Here is a 19,020-nt window from a genome sequence, read left to right as displayed (position 1 = left end):
TTGGATAAACGAAGTGGGGCTTCATCAAGATAATGTTGAGTGTCACAAATTAATAAAAACGTTGAATTGGGTCTTAATTTGCTTCCCATCCGCCGTATTTCCCCGATCTGGTCCCCAGCGACTTTTTCCTTTTAGAAGAAACTGAATGAAACATATTTTAAGACTAAAGAAAAATTGTAACAGCCATCGATTAAAGTGATATTGAGTCCTTAGATTTTCCTTAAGGTATGACCAAACTACATATAGTCCAAATAGAATATTCGGTTTAATGATAAATAAATCTAATATATCCTAAATAAGTGATTGTTTAAAAAGTTCAGTGGGGCCTTTTTTTTTAAAAAAAAAATTCAATTTTCCCAGGAAAATGTCAATGAAAACCCAAGGATGTTTCTATACTGTTTCAATTTCAAAAAGCAGAAATCAGAAAATCGCAGACAATCATTGATTCAATCCTTCCTGGTCTAAAAGAACAAAATAGTCGCGTGAAACGATACATTAATTTCGCCAAATTGTGTATAACAATCAATGTTTAGGAGCGTAAGAATTTAGTATGAGTCATACTCAGTAATTCACAAACAATAAAACAAAATTCGATTATATAAAATGTATTATTCCATCCTTAACGCTTAATATAAAGATAACTGTTGGTTTCTGTACATAAAATTACTGCAAATATCAATTTTTGAACTGGAACCTGCTAAACTCAATATTTTATTAGGCTCTTCTTTATAAACAGCACTGTATACAGTAACCGGAGACACTGGGATTTCGGCTACAATATCGCCTACAAATGACATTTGATAGAATAACCGCGATCTTCCTCCAGCTAAAATTTTTTCATTTCGAATTTCTGCTACATGAATACCCTTATCGTTTATGGGAAATACTGTTGAATTGGTTAGGAAGCGATAGTGCCATAATGATAATCGAGGACCACCCCCACAAAGCTAAAATATAATACATAGATTAACAAAACATGTATAAAATCAACTCATGGTATAAATAGCAAGCGTCAAAGTGTACTCTATACTATATATTCCGAGCTTACTATGTATTAATAATTGGGGCATTATTAGAATTGTAGTACCTTGAAATTTCGTATTAAATATTAAATTTGTTGTTTGAGAGTTTTTTGAATCAACAAATTTCTTCAATCTATTTGCAAATATATTTTATGACTTTGTATTGAATATTTACCACATAATCGTCGTTACAGCTAACAGCACCGATCCATTTTCCAATCGCAGGTCTTCCAACTTTATCATCTAAATGAGGTTTAATGCTATGAATAACTTTGTATATGCGAGTGTCCCATATATTAACCACTCCATCTTCACTTCCAGAAATAAAGTCTGCTCCTCTTAAACAATTAACATTATACATTTTGCAAAGAGAAGAGGAAGAAAAGTCTTTATTTGAACTGTGGTGACAACTATATGATTGGATTATTCAAAATATCTTCAACTTCATTTACATATTTTTACAAATGGAGACTTTCATACCCATTAAAAGGTATTTTTGATTCGCTACATCTAATATGTATTTAAAAAAAATACAGAAAGAAAACAAATCAACACTTTTTGCTACATATTGTCATGGATAGGATGATAAAAACAATATAAGAGAAGAACTATAAACTGGAGACAATAATTGGCTACTGAAACCTAGAACCGATAAAATAGATAGATTAGTATATATATGCAGATGATATAGTAATAGTAGCAAATAAATTCAAGAAAATGGAAGAAAAAGTAGACATATGGATAAAGATGAGAGCTGAGAATGGAAGTAAACATCAAGAAATGCAAAAGAATTGTAGTAAATCATACATTATAATTTACACATCAATTGTTAAGAATCATTACAAGTATTATTACTGAACATAATTTCTGCTATTAGTTTGATCTTTATGTGAAACCCACAACTAAAAATCTAGGAATTTAAAACAGAAATAAATATTCTTCAGGACAGTGAGTATGATGAATCATTCATATGAGCCACTAATTTGTTAAATAATAACAACTTAAGATAGTCAGAAATGTAGTCTCTACTAAAAAAAATTGGAAGAGAAAGTCATTTATAATTTAGTGCTGATCTAAGGCGCAGTTTCAAGGAGCCGCGATCCTCCTCACTAGCTTACTTTCAGGAAAAAATTTAGGGTAACATCAAAGCCTCAGTACAGTTTGAACGAAATGCCGAAATTGAAGGAAGACTATGCAGTTGTCCAGATACCATACAAAAATGAAGCTTTCCTTGTTCTAATTTTACCCATCTGTGGATAAAAGCAATATCAAATTCGTCCCGAAACAAGTCTACCACCACACAAGACCACAAGTCTAGAATTATCAATTATATGAAACTTACATGTCTGATAAACAATGTATGTAGTCAGTATGACAGGAAAGAGTTTTCAACAACTTCCTACTTTCTAGATCATAAACATAGATATTGTTATCCCCACATCCTATAAAAATATGCTTATTTTGTAGACCTCTAATAACATTTATATCTGCATTTTTAAATGCATCTTTTTGATTAGGAATGCTAATTGTCCAATCTGCTTGAGGATGTGTGTTTCTTATAGATTTCCAATTATAACCGTAAATTTCTCCTACAATTCCAACTACAAGATAGTGTTGTGTAGTTAATAAGCTGTTCACTTGAAAACCTTCTTTAACTGTAATACGGTAGCGCGGTTTCAAATCTTCTTTGGTTAAAATTGTTTCACAATTTGTGATTTTCGATAAACTAAAATTATAGTTCTATATTGAATTGTTACACATATCCTAATAACGACTTACTGAAAAATTGACAAGGTTCCATAAATATCACCAACTACAAGATACTTTTCACAAGGACTAATTGTTTGTGATAAAATAGTACTATAAAAATTTTTTTTTATCATTTTCCAAAAATGATTTGGATGAACAGTGTACTAAAACCTAACCGTAAACACAAATCCTTAACCGAAAAATTGTATGGGAAGAGAAAAAAACAACGTTGTTACTCGTTGTAAGAGTTTATACAAGATTACTTTATTTACAAAAATGACAACGGAAATTAGACAAACTTATTGTCATAAGACGGTACAGTTTACAACACTCTTAAGTAAATTATTTTGGCAATTCACACATAGATGGCGCTACTATGAATACCCTTTCAATGATTCATACAATATTTAACAATAATAATTAATACCCACACTTATCAATAATTAAAACAACTCAAACAAAACTAAAGATTTTACAAAATCATAATGTTTTAACACATTTCAAATTTTTTGTAAATATATCTGCTATCATATTCTGTGTTGGTACATAACCTACAGATAATATCCCTTGGCAATAATATCCTCAAATGATAACGAACATCGATGTGCTTTGTTTTAACATGCAAAATTGGATTTAATAATAACCCCTCTGACTATAATTATAAAGAGATTATAAATTATACTTTGCCAAGATATGCTCGTATTTGAAAACTTTAAAACAAATCCAGATTTTCTATCTGTGGCATCCCTCGCCCAGACTGCGTTAATATATAACTTTAGATTTATCATTCATAATAAAAGTAAAGTGAAGTAATAATCTTTTGTTTTTTTTTAACACCCGTTTTTCATGAACCCAATGATTAATATTGTAACAAGTATTAACTTGGCTTAGGAAACTTATTGTATAACAAAAATCAGGCCTAGTTAAAACCACTGAATACATTAAACATCCAATTCATTCTCGATATGGATACTTTATATTAATTTTAGAACTGATATGCTTATTTAACTTTACTTCCATGGGTGTTTTAGTGGTTTTACAGTCAACCAAATTAAATCTATCTAAAATTTGATCAACATATTCTCTTTGGCTTAACTGAATATTCCCTTTTGACTTATCCCTTATTATTTCCATTCCTATGATTATTTAACAATCTTTAGACCTTTTTATATAAACACAGGGATCATATTTTGACTTTTATAGCCGAAATTCAATGGAAAATTATTTATTCGAACTTTCCAGGCCCTGGAAGATTGCTTATGACCATATAAAGCCTTTTTGAGTAGACATAGGTTTCTCCTAAATACCATTTAATAAAGCCGTACAAAGATCCTAGTAATGAATTTCTAAATTAAATTTTGCTGACAAAGTAACAAATAATCTCTAAATCGATTCACAGGAGAAAATGTATTATTGTAATCAATATGTATGTATATTTTTTTACTTGTATAATGGATTCTAGATATTTAAAAATTGTTTTTCAGCAATTATCAATGATTTACCCTCTCACACGGATTTTGTACTAACGTTTAATATTAATAAGATAGTTTTATGTTGCAATACCGAAATTTAATTGATGCTGCTCATGAGAATTAATAGCAGACAGCCATTTAAGGGAAATAATTTTTAAAGTTCAAAAAACCATAGACAAACGAATCAACCTATCAGTTGATCCCTTTACCCACCTGTTTACCAGGGTCGAAAGGATCATATCATATTTTCCGAAAAGTCCTGATACTATACAAAGAAAATTCAACGTAATTTGTAACAACCTAAAGATAACACAAATAAACATCACTAAAAATCAACAAAATTTTCATTTTTTTAATACCTCTTAATATAATAACATATTTTCCTCCAAGCTTTCGAATACTTATGTATCAATCGTCTGGAAAATAATTAACTAACATTTTCTGTGGTTTTGAATTGTATTAATTCTTGTAAACATTTTTAAAATCATAGGATTCACAATTGAATATTCATAATATAGCTGGCAAAGACTTCGTTACAATTTGCAATATACAATTGTCAATGTCATGAACTTATTGTCAATTAGCCGTTAAAAAATTTAATCATGGTCCAAAATCAAAATGAAAATGGAGAAGGAACATAATAGAAGATGCTTCATACTACAATTTCGAAAAAAGAACATTCTTTCCATCTTTCTACAGAATAATATCAAGCATATTGAAAAAATACTCATACATCAAGAAGTCACTTTGATTATTGAATTTTGAAAATTTTTACAAGAATTAATACAATTCAAAACCTCCAAAAATCTTTATTATTTTCTAGACGATGAATATATAAGTATTCGAAAGCTCGGAAAATATATTAAAGTTAGTCCACTTTGGTGTTTCATTGCCACGTTCCCAATGAGAAACCGCTCTTAATATAGCTGGCGAAAACTTCGTTATAATTAATTAAGGAACAAAAAAGAAAATAATTTCGAGGAACTGAAAAATATGACAAAAGTCAGAGCACAGTAGAAATACATGAGTTAACTTCAAAGTACCTTTTTAACCTGATTTTAGAAGATAATTAATAGTTAAAAAATCTGAGGGCCCTTTTTATTCGTATTTTATTTAGTACCACAATAAAAAAATATTTTCAAAAATTTCAATTGTTGTAATTCATCACATATAACTAATATTGTCCTCAAAGAAATCCATGTCCAACTATAGAAGCTGGAATGTATCCTTCTTCGCCCTTTTTATCTTTCACATAAAACCATCCTTTAATACTAGCATCTAATAAAACCACAACATCGCCCGTTTGTACTGATATATTATTGCTTTCATTTCCACAGAAGTTTGTGAGAATAACTAATAAAGTGTGTCGTACTCCTTTTGTTTTTGCAGCTCGCAAATATAATCTGTCTATACTTTTCTCGCCGCAGGTACTAACATCGTTTGGAGATTTACTTCGGCATTTCACACTATCTTCACCCTCGCAATCTGATTTTGAACTTAGCTTCTCGGTATCTGTCAAATTTCCTGATGGCTTCGGAAAAACGTCTGTACTCTTTTCCCAGCATGGGGCCCGTTTGTCGTCATTTGGAGGGGGTATTATGCCTGAAATAGGTCAAGAATATTAATGTCTTTGAAAAATGTCATAGCAATAATCGATCGTATTATATACAAAAAATTCACATGAATCTATAAACAGATGACAGACCAATAGAACGAAAGATAATTATAGTAACCGCATGGTGCTACGTGTAGAGTACAGCGACTTTACACAAATCGTGGTGATGTTTATTCGCCAAGAACAAGAGGGTTTTTGTTAGTTTATATCTTTGTTTATATAATAATGCCACGCTTTAGTTAAGTAATGATTTGAAATCACTTGCCTAAGGGTGTGATGTCCTCGTACTGAATATCAAAATTGCAAAGTGATTAATATTTTGGTTGTTCACATTCAAAATTTATTCAAATACTTTTTCATCAATATAATGTACTCTGGTTTTATCAAATATGTAAATACAATAACTTCTTTAAAAAGTGTAATAGGTTGTGACGATAGATTTTGAAGTCATGAAAAAACATGTGCTTTATTTAACGAAACACATTTTGAAAGACCTCCAGTGCTAGGAGCACAGTAAGCAGAATTATTCTTCTTCTAATCTTAGATATTTTGCTGTCATTAGAACCTCTACTATAACAGAAATTGTTCTACAACAAAACGTTAGTCAGTCATTTATAGTAAAGTTAGTAATATTTCAGGCACACCATCAAAAAACTGACGGTTTCCATTAGCACCCTTCTCTACTTTTTCCAGATTCAATTTTTTTGTCAATTATTTACACAGAAACGCCGGCACTTAAAGAAATATTTTATCTAGAATACATAATTTCAATTCTCGTATAAGTGAGCTGAAGTGCAAGCTAGTAGGAATAATCTAGACTTAATTGAGAAAAGCAATTTTCCTCTCATGGAAGCTATACCAATGTAACTTTCCAACCATCAAAAAATGTTGACATTTTTGTACTATTCTCAGGTGCAAAAGCCATCAATTCCCTTACCATACAAAAATTTGTTCGTTGCTTAGAACACTTTTAATCCTAGAATTAAAAGAAAATACATTGTTTCTTACAAACTTAGTAAAACAAACTAATTGGGCAACTATATAAATAGGTATTTATTTGTTATTTATAGTGATATTGAATGTACAATTGGAACAATTCTTACCAAAATTTAAAGCACCACTGAAATTATCACTCTCAATTTTGGAACAATTTAAAAGATTTTCATTAATGTTAGAACAACTCAAAATATTCTCCGTAACTGTTGATGAAACATTCAAGGAAATATCTGAATAGGTACTTGTACCTTCTTTGTCAGGTTGCAATATTTTACTGGCAGTATTCTCTTTGTTGATATGTGATACTTCAATATATCCTTCTGCTACCGAACTCGATTTCCTACCTCCATGTCTTTTAAGATAAGTGAGGTCACCGCCACCATCAATAAGAAGTGTAGTAGATGTTCTTCTTAGCGAATGTCCAGTATACTCCTTCCAATTTTCTAGCTTCAAAAATGTTGCAGCTTCTTGCGGCACGGTACTAATTTTGTGAATACCTTCTTTGACACTTCCCATTAACATACTTCAAAAATAAACGACGTTCCTGTATATTTGATGGCCGTAGTGCAACATATTTTCGAAATAAATGCAAATAATTATCGCCTATAATGGTAAACAAACAGGTTTCTTGTTTATTGTCTGCAAAATTTTTACGACCAGGACCGAGTCCATATCCTCAATGTCATCAATTTTCAAATAAACTAATTCGTCACAACGCATAGCCCCTCCAATTCCTAATACTAGAACAACCTTTATCATTAAATCTAAATTATCAGGTGCCATATCCAGGAACCGATCCACTACCTCCTTTGTAAAAACCCTAGACTTTTTAGGTATATATCCATCACTTTGCCTTTTTAACATTTTTGATATCCAGTGTGGATCGCAACATTGAATACTGTGACCAAAGAGTGGATGGCTTGACGGTCTTCGTTAAATTTGAAAACTACACCATAAGAATACTCTCCGCATAGTTTTGCACATTTTTTTCTTTACACCAATCCATCACCAACATACTTAAACCGACACCGGTCGTTAGCAGAAACAAACGCAATCAACTGTGTAAACAAGATGGCCGGCAAATTTTGACGTTTAACGTCAAATGAAAGTAAGTGCGTTCCGTTTCACGCACATTTTGATTGACTTATATAAAAAATATATTAGACCCGAAAATCCCGGGATTCGTAACTCATACATTAGACAAAAATATTAACCTCCAACAAAATCAAATTTATGGAAAACAGTGCCTAAGACTCACTTTTTTCATTACTTTTCGTACTTCCAAATACACGCAGGATTTTTGGAAGAATGTACTACAGATCCTGTACAATGAACTGATACTTGTTATTCATTTACAGTTATTCTTCTTATTAAAGCTTGAAACTGAAAAGTGAATGTCAATCTTTTGAATATCTCACTAACCTAAAGGTATACATGCTGCGTAACTAACATAACCTTCTTCCCCATGAGGTGTTTGAACATAAAGCCAATGTTGGTTTTTAAACACAGCGTTAACTACCATTCCCAGTGGCAGATAGACTTCTGCTTGGTATCCTCCTAATCTTGTCTGATACAAAATACTTGGAGATGCTAAAACCACTGGTATATTAGCTGGTTTTTTTATCGTAGCCTGTAACAATAACAATTTTCTATGAATTATCAATTAAACATTTTAAATTATCGAATAAAGAAACTTCATTTAACATTGCGATATTGAAATGTTAAGAATTGAATGTAATGAAGTAGGTCAATAACGAAGTTTTAAGTAAAATTTGATTTTCCAAACAGTTATTTCGGTATTTATCAAAATATGATTTAACATTGACAATTTTTCTTTCAATTGAATCAATTTATATATGTTCAAATTGATTCCAACGAAGCCCTAAAACACGACGGTTCGTTTACTGCTCACAAAATTCTATTTGCAACTTCCAATCTGCTCGCTAATGATTCATCTACATAATCTTCTGCCACGGTAGTCGACTTCTAGCCCCCATGTCTCTTGAGGGTTGTAATATCGCTATGCTCCACGTGAATTATCGCAGATGAGTTTCGGAAACAGTGCTCCGTATATAACTCCGTTTTTTTGGAATGAAAGTAGCAATTATTCTTCGTCCATTACAAAATTTGTTAACACTTACTGGTTGTCTTGAACATTTTTTATTTTCTGTCTTTTCTTGCGTCACGAATTATCACTGGTCCCATTATTGTTCTGATTATGTCTCTTTACGTTCTTCTCAAGTTTTCTTCATCATTTCTTGTTAGAGTCATTGTTTCAGCTGAGTACATAATTACTGATCTATTCATCGTTTCATCTTAGATTTAAAAAAATTGATGATTTCCATTCCGAGTCCGTTCAGGCGTTCTACCCAACCGATTTGCTTAATTTTTTTTTTCAATGAAAGGTATTTATGCACAGATCAGCCATCAACCATCGGATTTTATCCAATTTTCACCGTTCTCAAGTTATACTCAAATGCGATTTCCCCCTGTACATTACTTATGGGAGTTTTTCACATACACACGTTCTATCCTCAATATCTCAGGTTCTATTCAAGATAGAGAATTCGTTTTGGTTTAAGAACACTCGCTGAAACAACTTCTTTCTTTTGAGTTTTTGAACATTTAAATCGGTTGAGTTGGAGAGGAGCTAGGCGCGGACATTCAATGTGGAGTTATGGATTTTTGTAGGTTTTTGGCAATTTTTCTACATTCAAAGATCTATATTTCAGGTTCTAATATAGCTACAGAGTTCGTTTTGATTTAAGAACACTCGCTGAAACACCCGCTTTCTTTTGAGTTTTTGAACATTTAAATCGGTTGAGTTGGAGAGGATCTAGGCGCGGACATTCAATGTGGAGTTATGGATTTTTGTAGGTTTTTGGCAATGTTTCTACATTCAAAGATCTATATCTCAGGTTCTATTCAAGATAGAGACTTCGTTTTGGTTTAAGAACACTTGCTGAAACACCTTCTTTCTTTTGAGTTTTTGAACATTTAAATCGGTTGAGTTGGAGAGGAGCTAGGCGCGGACATTCAATGTGGAGTTATGGATTTTTGTAGGTTTTTGGCAATTTTTCTACATTCAAAGATCTATATTTCAGGTTCTAATATAGCTACAGAGTTCGTTTTGATTTAAGAACACTCGCTGAAACACCCGCTTTCTTTTGAGTTTTTGAACATTTAAATCGGTTGAGTTGGAGAGGATCTAGGCGCGGACATTCAATGTGGAGTTATGGATTTTTGTAGGTTTTTGGCAATGTTTCTACATTCAAAGATCTATATCTCAGGTTCTATTCAAGATAGAGACTTCGTTTTGGTTTAAGAACACTTGCTGAAACACCTTCTTTCTTTTGAGTTTTTGAACATTTAAATCGGTTGAGTTGGAGAGGAGCTAGGCGCGGACATTCAATGTGGAGTTATGGATTTTTGTAGGTTTTTGGCAATTTTTCTACATTCAAAGATCTATATTTCAGGTTCTAATATAGCTACAGAGTTCGTTTTGATTTAAGAACACTCGCTGAAACACCCGCTTTCTTTTGAGTTTTTGAACATTTAAATCGGTTGAGTTGGAGAGGATCTAGGCGCGGACATTCAATGTGGAGTTATGGATTTTTGTAGGTTTTTGGCAATGTTTCTACATTCAAAGATCTATATCTCAGGTTCTATTCAAGACAGAGACTTCGTTTTGGTTTAAGAACACTTGCTGAAACACCTTCTTTCTTTTGAGTTTTTGAACATTTAAATCGGTTGAGTTGGAGAGGAGCTAGGCGCGGACATTCAATGTGGAGTTATGGATTTTTGTAGGTTTTTGGCAATTTTTCTACATTCAAAGATCTATATTTCAGGTTCTAATATAGCTACAGAGTTCGTTTTGATTTAAGAACACTTGCTGAAACACCCGCTTTCTTTTGAGTTTTTGAACATTTAAATCGGTTGAGTTGGAGAGGATCTAGGCGCGGACATTCAATGTGGAGTTATGGATTTTTGTAGGTTTTTGGCAATGTTTCTACATTCAAAGATCTATATCTCAGGTTCTATTCAAGATAGAGACTTCGTTTTGGTTTAAGAACACTTGCTGAAACACCTTCTTTCTTTTGAGTTTTTGAAGACTTAAATCGGTTGAGTTGGAAAGGAGCTAGGCGCGGACATTCAATGTGGGGTAATGGATTTTTGTAGGTTTTTGACAATTTCTCTACATTCAACAATCTATATCTCAGGTTCTAATATAGCTACAGAGTTCGTTTTGATTTAAGAACACTCGCTGAAACGCCCTCTTTCTTTTGAGTTTTTGAACATTTAAATCGGTTGAGTTGGAGAGGATCTAGGCGCGGACATTCAATGTGGAGTTATGGATTTTTGTAGGTTTTTGACAATTTTTCTACATTCAAAGATCTATATCTCAGGTTCTAATATAGCTACAGAGTTCGTTTTGATTTAAGAACACTCGCTGAAACAACTTTTTTCTTTTGAGTTTTTGAAGACTTAAATCGGTTGAGTTGGAAAGGAGCTAGGCGCGGACATTCAATGTGAAGTTATGGATTTTTGTAGGTTTTTGGCAATTTTTCTACATTCAAAGATCTATATCTCAGGTTCTAATATAGCTACAGAGTTCGTTTTGATTTAAAAACACTCGCTGAAACACCCTCTTTCTTTTGAGTTTTTGAACACTTAAATCGGTTGAGTTGGAGAGGAGCTGGGCGCGGACATTCATTGTGGAGTTATGGATTTTTGTAGGTTTTTGGCAATTTTTCTACATTCAAAGATCTATATCTCAGGTTCTAATATAGCTACAGAGTTCGTTTTGATTTAAGAACACTCGCTGAAACACCTTTTTTCTTTTGAGTTTTTGAACACTTAAATCGGTTGAGTTGGAAAGGAGCTAGGCGCGGACATTCGATGTGGAGTTATGGATTTTTGTAGGTTTTTGGAAATTTTTCTACATTCAAAGATCTATATCTCAGGTTCTAATATAGCTACAGAGTTCGTTTTGATTTAAGAACACTCGCTGAAACAACTTTTTTCTTTTGAGTTTTTGAAGACTTAAATCGGTTGAGTTGGAAAGGAGCTAGGCGCGGACATTCAATGTGGGGTAATGGATTTTTGTAGGTTTTTGACAATTTTTCTACATTCAACGATCTATATCTCAGGTTCTAATATAGCTACAGAGTTCGTTTTGATTTAAGAACACTTGCTGAAACACCCGCTTTCTTTTGAGTTTTTGAACATTTAAATCGGTTGAGTTGGAGAGGATCTAGGCGCGGACATTCAATGTGGAGTTATGGATTTTTGTAGGTTTTTGGCAATGTTTCTACATTCAAAGATCTATATCTCAGGTTCTATTCAAGATAGAGACTTCGTTTTGGTTTAAGAACACTTGCTGAAACACCTTCTTTCTTTTGAGTTTTTGAAGACTTAAATCGGTTGAGTTGGAAAGGAGCTAGGCGCGGACATTCAATGTGGGGTAATGGATTTTTGTAGGTTTTTGACAATTTTTCTACATTCAAAGATCTATATCTCAGGTTCTAATATAGCTACCGAGTTCGTTCTTTTCTATTATAATGATTTCTGATACTTATTTAATGGATTCGATGCGAGCGGAGCCGCGGGTAAAAGCTAGTATATATTGATTTTCCTTTTGTTTCGTTTTGTTTACTTCCCATTAATTTCCTATTAGCATGGAAAGCTCTATTTATATTAATTGTCAAAATTAGACCATTATTCCTCATACCATAAATTCCTTTTTCTCGCACCAATAATATCTCATCTGTTAAAACCAGTAGTGTGTATGCATTCTTTTATTATTTCTGCTTTAAAATTGGTAAACCCTCCCAAAAAAAGTGTATTCTGTTGTCTAAACTCAGAGAAAAAATGTTCACCAATCTTCCAAACTAAACTTCTCAGGGTCACTCCAGTTTTTACTTTGATACAGTTTGTGTTGAACTATAAAGAAATTTGAAGAATACTACGGTTATCTGAAAAGTTCCAGATCTAACAAAGAAACGAGTCATTTTTATTTTTCAAGTAATTGTCCATCTGTCTTCTCAAAAATGGCATGATAATCTCTCTTCTGTTAAAGAAATGTTGAAGTTATACAACAGAAAAAAGTCGCTTGGGACCAGATCAGGTGAATATAGTGAGTGGTCAACTGATGCAGAGTGCAATTCGTGAATTGCACCGTTTTATACAGTCAGTATATGCCAAAGCGTTCTTATGATATGCCGATAGCCTTTTCTAACCCTCGAACCTAAATCCAACGGTCCTCCAGTACCATTTGGTCAACTTTTTCAATGATATTGCTGGTTGGCCATCCCAAACACTCGTCGCCAGTCAAGCTGTCATGTTTTAATTAAGCAAATTTTTATTTGCATAGGCGCATTAATTTTCAAAAACAAATATTTAATGATAACTTGAATTTTTCCATTACAAGAAAAATCTTCACAACGACTCACTCCTGCGATTGTCGAACAGAAGCTAAGCGTTAAAAATGGCTGAAATTTTGGAGAAAATCTCTTATATGTATCGGAAACTTTTCAGACAACCCTCGTAAATGGAATAGTATTACCTTGCTGAAGAATGCATCAACATCCCGTATCTGGTAGCCAAACTGACGTATTTCCTTCTTCCAATCGTTTTTAACTTGCTTCCTTTTGTATCCACGATTATTTCCTCGGTTTTGAAATAATAAATTAGGCTCGGATTTAGTCCTAACTGGAACACTCTGCGTTTTCACTAATCTGCACATTAATCTACGACTTGTTTCTCTGTTATTGTTTGGTTTAAGAATATCGCTTAACTGAAACAAATGACAGTAATACGAAATTCACAAACTAATTTCACAGATTACGTAAATGCAATGCAACTAATACCGTGATAAAATATACCCTAGAACAGTGTGTCTCTCAACGTGGGGCAAATGGACTCGACTCTAGCTCAACCCTTTAGCTCCAATTATGAAATGCCAGTTTTCGGTGCCAAATTCAAACATTAGGTATAATTTGGCTGCTTAAAATTCATTACAAATGTGAATCCAGGAGTGATACTTATTTAATCTGTTCTAAATGTAGTACTACATTCAGTAATATATGTTTTAATGCTATTAAAGATAATGGCATATGTAAGCGTCTTTTTAAACTAGGTACTTTGTGAAGAAGAAATGAAGACTGTGTGAGACTTTACTTTCAACTTAAGTAAGATAGCTACATAAACGACACAAAGCATTTTGATATTTTTAAGCAATAAACCAGAAATTAAGTATCTATTAACAATCGATGGAGCAGCTTCATGGAACTGATAAAACTCTTGTTGAATCAATAGTCCAGATATTTGGTTTCATTGTGTCAAAATCATATTAACAACAAAAACCTTCAGCAGTTTCATTGGCTTCAAAAATACCTGATACCTCTTTACTTGCCCATCATATGAATATTCTATGTGTCGATTCAAAAGATTTTCTGATTTTAAAACAAATTGATTTTCCAACATCTGTTTGATATATGAAATATGCAGTATCAAGAACCACTCGTACAATTGCAAAATGATAAGTCAGCTTGAACTTTATTCAATAAAAAAGTAGCGGTTTTGTGAAGAATCAGAAATCACCCACCCAAATGTGTAAGAAAACTGTTTCCACTTATTATTTAAGTTTCTTGAGTGAACAAAGCAATAGTTTGATATTAAAAATTATGTATGTTATGTTATTTCAACAAAAAAAAACACATTTAGTGAGGAATTTAGTTCTGATAAATAATGTCGTGTTTTGAAATCCCATTTTCGTTCAAATTAAATAATTTAGAAACAATAGTAGTTGTATTAACACTAATAATTAAAACTTATTTGTATTTTACATTAATACATTAATACCAAAATTAATACCGTTTTCGTATTAACTGTTTTAGTAAAATTCAACAAACGGGGGATATCATTAGAAAGACAATTTTGTGCCCTTTAAAATGATGTATCTGTCGACCCCTCTTTCCATTTAAAATTTTAGGGTTGTTCCTCACCCCAGATCGAATAATATGTTTAAAATGTGTCCTCAACAAAAGTAATATCGACGTGTCCGAGCATTTTTGAATATAATTAGAAAAATAAAACAGTAAAGCTAGGTGCAAACTTTTCGTTGGACCACCCTGTATATAAAAACCGCCGTATTCTGTATAAGCAGCATCTAAAAACCAGCAAGGTATTGACGACAACAATGTAATAAATTATGGTAATAATATAATTAACTAGGCATCGAATAAATATGAGTAATTATAGTGTGATGTACTTGTACAATTATTTGTCAGTCGTTAGTTTTTCATTTGTGGTTGGTAATAATTGGCCCGAGTAAAAGTGTCACGATTATCCGTACACTTGACAAGCACATCCTTTCCTATACTTGTAGAGGCGCTCTGAAGATATGCATAAATAATTGAGTTTACTGCGACTAGTTTTCAAGACATAGCAGAAGCGTACAGAAGTTTTGTTTGTGATTTTTTTTTATATTGAAGAGTATAGTTTATTCCAGAAAGGTATAGAGTAATAAAACATCATTAGGTATGCAAAGGGTGACACAGAGTGACCTAACGAATATTTAAGCCACTTTTATAGTTTGGCAATGATTTTATGGGTCAATTTATGGGTTTAGCCTATTGTTATCCATTCACAAACACTGAAAATAGTGTGCCAAAGGCGTGCCGGTGGGATACTCGTAAAAAGGAAAGCCGAATCTGAAATAGGGTTGAAATTAGGCACTAATTAAATTAAATTAAAAGGTACCTGTTGAACGCAAAACGTAACTGTATAATCTACTACCTAAGTAATCCCTACACAATATTTCGATATTGACACTTCAGGCCAGAAAACATACTTTTTCTAATTCTCTTACGCAATTACTTGAAATTTCAATATTTCAAACAATACTATTTCAAGACCTACACCGAAATTGAGCCGAATTGGACGGAATTACCCATTTTATTACTCTATACCTTTCTGAAATAGACTATAGACAAATGACATTGTGTTGTAGTTTCTCGAAAATGATTACTAAACATGACAAAACGTAATGCAGTTAATGATGATAGCGATGAATGATGATTTTCCAACACTGATTCATTCGTCAATGTTTTAATCTAAATTTTCGCGCTCGCGTACTTGTAAATTGCACACAACGTGTGAGCTCCCTGCTTGCCATCGCATTTACATTACATTAATTACATCATCAACGTTTAGCAAAAGATACACATGAAACACTAAATGATTTAACAGATACGTTTAGTCAGGTGTAAAGGATGTATTTGTATATTTATATTGTACTGTCTACACTTAGTCTTCTACACAAATTCAATGGAAAAGAAATTTACCAAATAATACTTTGTTAATTAAATTCTTACAGGAACGTGGTAATAGCAATCCAAGCAAAATGCAAAAAGCTGAAATCAGCTTTAATGAAAGCCCTCTTTGATAAACAAGTAAAAAAGTTGTCGCACTCTCAGCGCCGGAGACTAGCGAATTTTTTACAGTTATTTTAATCAGTAAATATTAACAAAAATCTCATTTTATAAAAGGAAGTTTCCATGAAAAGAATAGATCACTTACAACATAAATATCAATTCAATTCAATTCAATTAATTCAATATTTTGATAAAGACCGCAATAGGTTGAAACGTCAAATTTTATGTCTTTAGAATCATATTTTGGTTAATTTAATTAATTTCTTCCTAATTATGTCCAAAATTTCTTTCGTTTCGGCACATCTATACCTGAATTAAATGCAAAAAACCCGGAGCTCGCTTCCTGTGAGGATATACAGCTGCTACAGAAAGACGGACAGACAAAGCGCATTTTTTTTTGTAAAACATGCGCTAAAATGGAAATAACAACAGCGATAAACATAATAAATGTAACATCCAGTCTCATAGTAACGTTTATTCGTGAAAAACAGTCACTATTTGTTTCCAATACGCCCTTTTTATATTCTATATCACAATCGTATTCTTTGATTTTTGACCGTCATATGATTAATTTGGAACTGGTGGTCTTTGAGGAAAATAATCATTGAAATAACTTATGATCTGTTATTACAGTATAGTGAATTTTATCCCAAAAATTTATGTAAACAGTTCCTTCATAGTTTGCTTCAGAATCCTGTGTTTTTTTGTGTGTTTTCCTTGGCTAAAAACAGCGTCTAAAGCAAAATTGCTTGTGTCAGTTGTAAAATTAAATTGAAGGAAATAATTCCGATATTGTGAAATAGGAACATTTAGAAGCATATTCATAGAATTGATAGAATCAGATTGCCTAATGTTAGTTACTGCATTTTTATTAAGGCGATTAGTGACAGGTTTCGTTAGTTTTGAGAAACTAATGAATTTACTGTAATATGTGAAAAAACCTTCGGTGTTTTTTCCAAGGAATGGCCTTCATAGAAAACGTGTTCGACAAGCGATCATCTGTCAGTGTATGATTTACTATCACTTTTGTGAGAGGTTTTTGTTAAGATTTAGATAAAGATCTTTCATTTTACTGAAAATAGGATGGACTGTAAAGTGCTGCTGCTAAAAATTCTGATGTTATGCTGCTTAAAGATTCCGGAAGGCTTAGAAGTAACTGAGATTATTCATAGTAAAGAATAATGGGTATGAAGGCTATATTTGGTACAAACTGTAGCACAAGATCGTAAGCTTACTTCAGTGCTACTAGTAGTATATTGAATTCGTTACAAAAGATAGGAAAGCAAAAGTTTGATACAGTATTTTAAGGTTCTTTTCATGAAACATTTGATTAGAAATATTTAGGACTGTATTTTCCATCTGTTTGGTGATTTTATTAATCTTAGTAATCGTAAAAACAGGATGGTATACCAAACCAACTCGGTCCACAAGATTTTATCCCACCCCACAAAAAAGATCTGTGATTATTAGTTTATCTGATAGAGTTATCCAACTAAAGAGGCTGAACTATGTCGATGTCATTGCATCTCAACAGAGTATTCCTAAATCTGAACCAAGGAGTAGGATACTTGCTTCTTTAGATAGTCGTTAGGAAGATTTTTGGTATTCAGGAAATGAATGAAAGCTCGTAATAGGTTAGATATCAGTGCGAAAACTGTGAACAGTAGATATGAAACCCTACGTTACAAAAATGATCAATAATATAAATGTACTTACATTATATCTGAACTTACATTTTTTTTCTCGCAGTAGATAAAATCCTGAGAATTATTCTTTTTCTTAGATATATACTGGAACTTGATGGGTTGCTGGGGATTTGGTTCACAATTTCTTCCATTTTTCTGAGTAAATAAAGTTAATGGGAAGTTTCTCTTGATACCTTTACCCTCTTGACAGGAATGATGCTGACCCATGTCATTTATAATTATCAGAAGAATCCTCATTACTCTTCATTCTCAAAATAAAATATAGAATATAGCAAATTCAGGGTGCACATAATTTTCATTATATTGATAATGATTTCCCAGCTCTTGCCGATCCACCTACGGAATAAGAAAAGAGTATGTAGGGGTAATTTGCTATGGCCAATATTATGGTAATTTCTTTATTTGGTAATTATACACTTTCACGGTCACCTGGTTTTTTGGCTTAAGAAAATCGAAAAATGGACGGATTTTAATGATCTTGGTCTCAAAATGTTCCATTTTACGACGGATTTATAAAAAAAATTAGTAGAAATAACTGGAATAAAAATTTCTCATGGTTTTACTGTTTTAAATCGTAAAAAAAACGGTTTTGCAAAATAATTCTTTACAAAAAATTATGGTAATTATACACTTTCGCGGTCACCTTGTTTTTTGGTTAGGTTAGGTTAGGTTAGGTTAGGTTATGTTGCGTTAGGTTAGGTTAGGTTATGTTAGGTTAGGTTGGCTCTAGAAAATCGAAAAATGGATGGATTTTAATGATCTTGGTCTCAAAATGTTCCTTTTTACGACGGATTTATAAAAAAAATTAGTAGAAATAACTGGAATAAAAATTTCTCATGGTTTTACTGTTTTAAATCGTAAAAAAAACGGTTTTGCAAAATAATTCTTTACAAAAAATTATGGTAATTATACACTTTCGCGGTCACCTTGTTTTTTGGTTAGGTTAGGTTAGGTTAGGTTAGGTTAGGTTATGTTGCGTTAGGTTAGGTTAGGTTATGTTAGGTTAGGTTGGCCCCAAAAAAA

At 32.4% G+C, this 19,020-nt stretch overlaps 2 protein-coding genes across 2 annotated transcripts; both read right to left on the bottom strand.

Annotated features, from left to right (window-relative positions):
• Positions 1 to 589: 589 nt before the first annotated feature.
• On the bottom strand, positions 590 to 3,066 carry LOC130447943 (THO complex subunit 6 homolog). The gene is made up of 4 exons (XM_056785012.1): positions 2,802 to 3,066; positions 2,365 to 2,748; positions 1,198 to 1,360; positions 590 to 947 (listed from the first exon to the last, which is right to left on the bottom strand). Exons 1-4 carry the CDS (start codon positions 2,903 to 2,905, stop codon positions 627 to 629), a joined length of 972 nt encoding a protein of 323 aa, XP_056640990.1. The 5' UTR covers positions 2,906 to 3,066; the 3' UTR covers positions 590 to 626.
• Positions 3,067 to 5,335: 2,269 nt separating this feature from the next.
• Positions 5,336 to 18,204, bottom strand: LOC130447850 (uncharacterized). Its single transcript, XM_056784886.1, has 4 exons — positions 18,008 to 18,204; positions 13,420 to 13,609; positions 8,277 to 8,484; positions 5,336 to 5,845 (listed from the first exon to the last, which is right to left on the bottom strand). The coding sequence occupies exons 1-4, from the start codon at positions 18,202 to 18,204 to the stop codon at positions 5,430 to 5,432; spliced, it is 1,011 nt and encodes a 336-aa protein (XP_056640864.1). The 3' UTR covers positions 5,336 to 5,429.
• Positions 18,205 to 19,020: the final 816 nt, after the last annotated feature.

The sequence above is a fragment of the Diorhabda sublineata genome, chromosome 8, assembly GCF_026230105.1.
Source record: "Diorhabda sublineata isolate icDioSubl1.1 chromosome 8, icDioSubl1.1, whole genome shotgun sequence".
NCBI lineage: Eukaryota > Metazoa > Arthropoda > Insecta > Coleoptera > Chrysomelidae > Diorhabda > Diorhabda sublineata.
The sequence above is the reverse complement of the archived record's forward strand: the minus strand, read 5'-3'. Positions and strand labels throughout refer to the sequence as shown.

What these genes read in the sequence shown, in the direction of transcription:
- LOC130447943 (XM_056785012.1), bottom strand. Translation starts at nt 2,905, where the DNA reads ATGATAAAAAAAAATTTTTATAGTACTATTTTATCACAAACAATTAGT. An exon ending in ATACATTGTTTATCAGACAT is followed by an intron (nt 1,361 to 2,364) that starts GTAAGTTTCATA and finishes TAATTGTTTAAG; the next exon opens with AGGAGCAGACTTTATTTCTG. An exon ending in GCTGTAACGACGATTATGTG is followed by an intron (nt 948 to 1,197) that starts GTAAATATTCAA and finishes ATTATATTTTAG; the next exon opens with CTTTGTGGGGGTGGTCCTCG.
- LOC130447850 (XM_056784886.1), bottom strand. Translation starts at nt 18,204, where the DNA reads ATGGGTCAGCATCATTCCTGTCAAGAGGGTAAAGGTATCAAGAGAAAC. An exon ending in AATGTAAGTTCAGATATAAT is followed by an intron (nt 13,610 to 18,007) that starts GTAAGTACATTT and finishes CAGAGAAACAAG; the next exon opens with TCGTAGATTAATGTGCAGAT. An exon ending in CGCAGCATGTATACCTTTAG is followed by an intron (nt 5,846 to 8,276) that starts GTTAGTGAGATA and finishes GACCTATTTCAG; the next exon opens with GCATAATACCCCCTCCAAAT.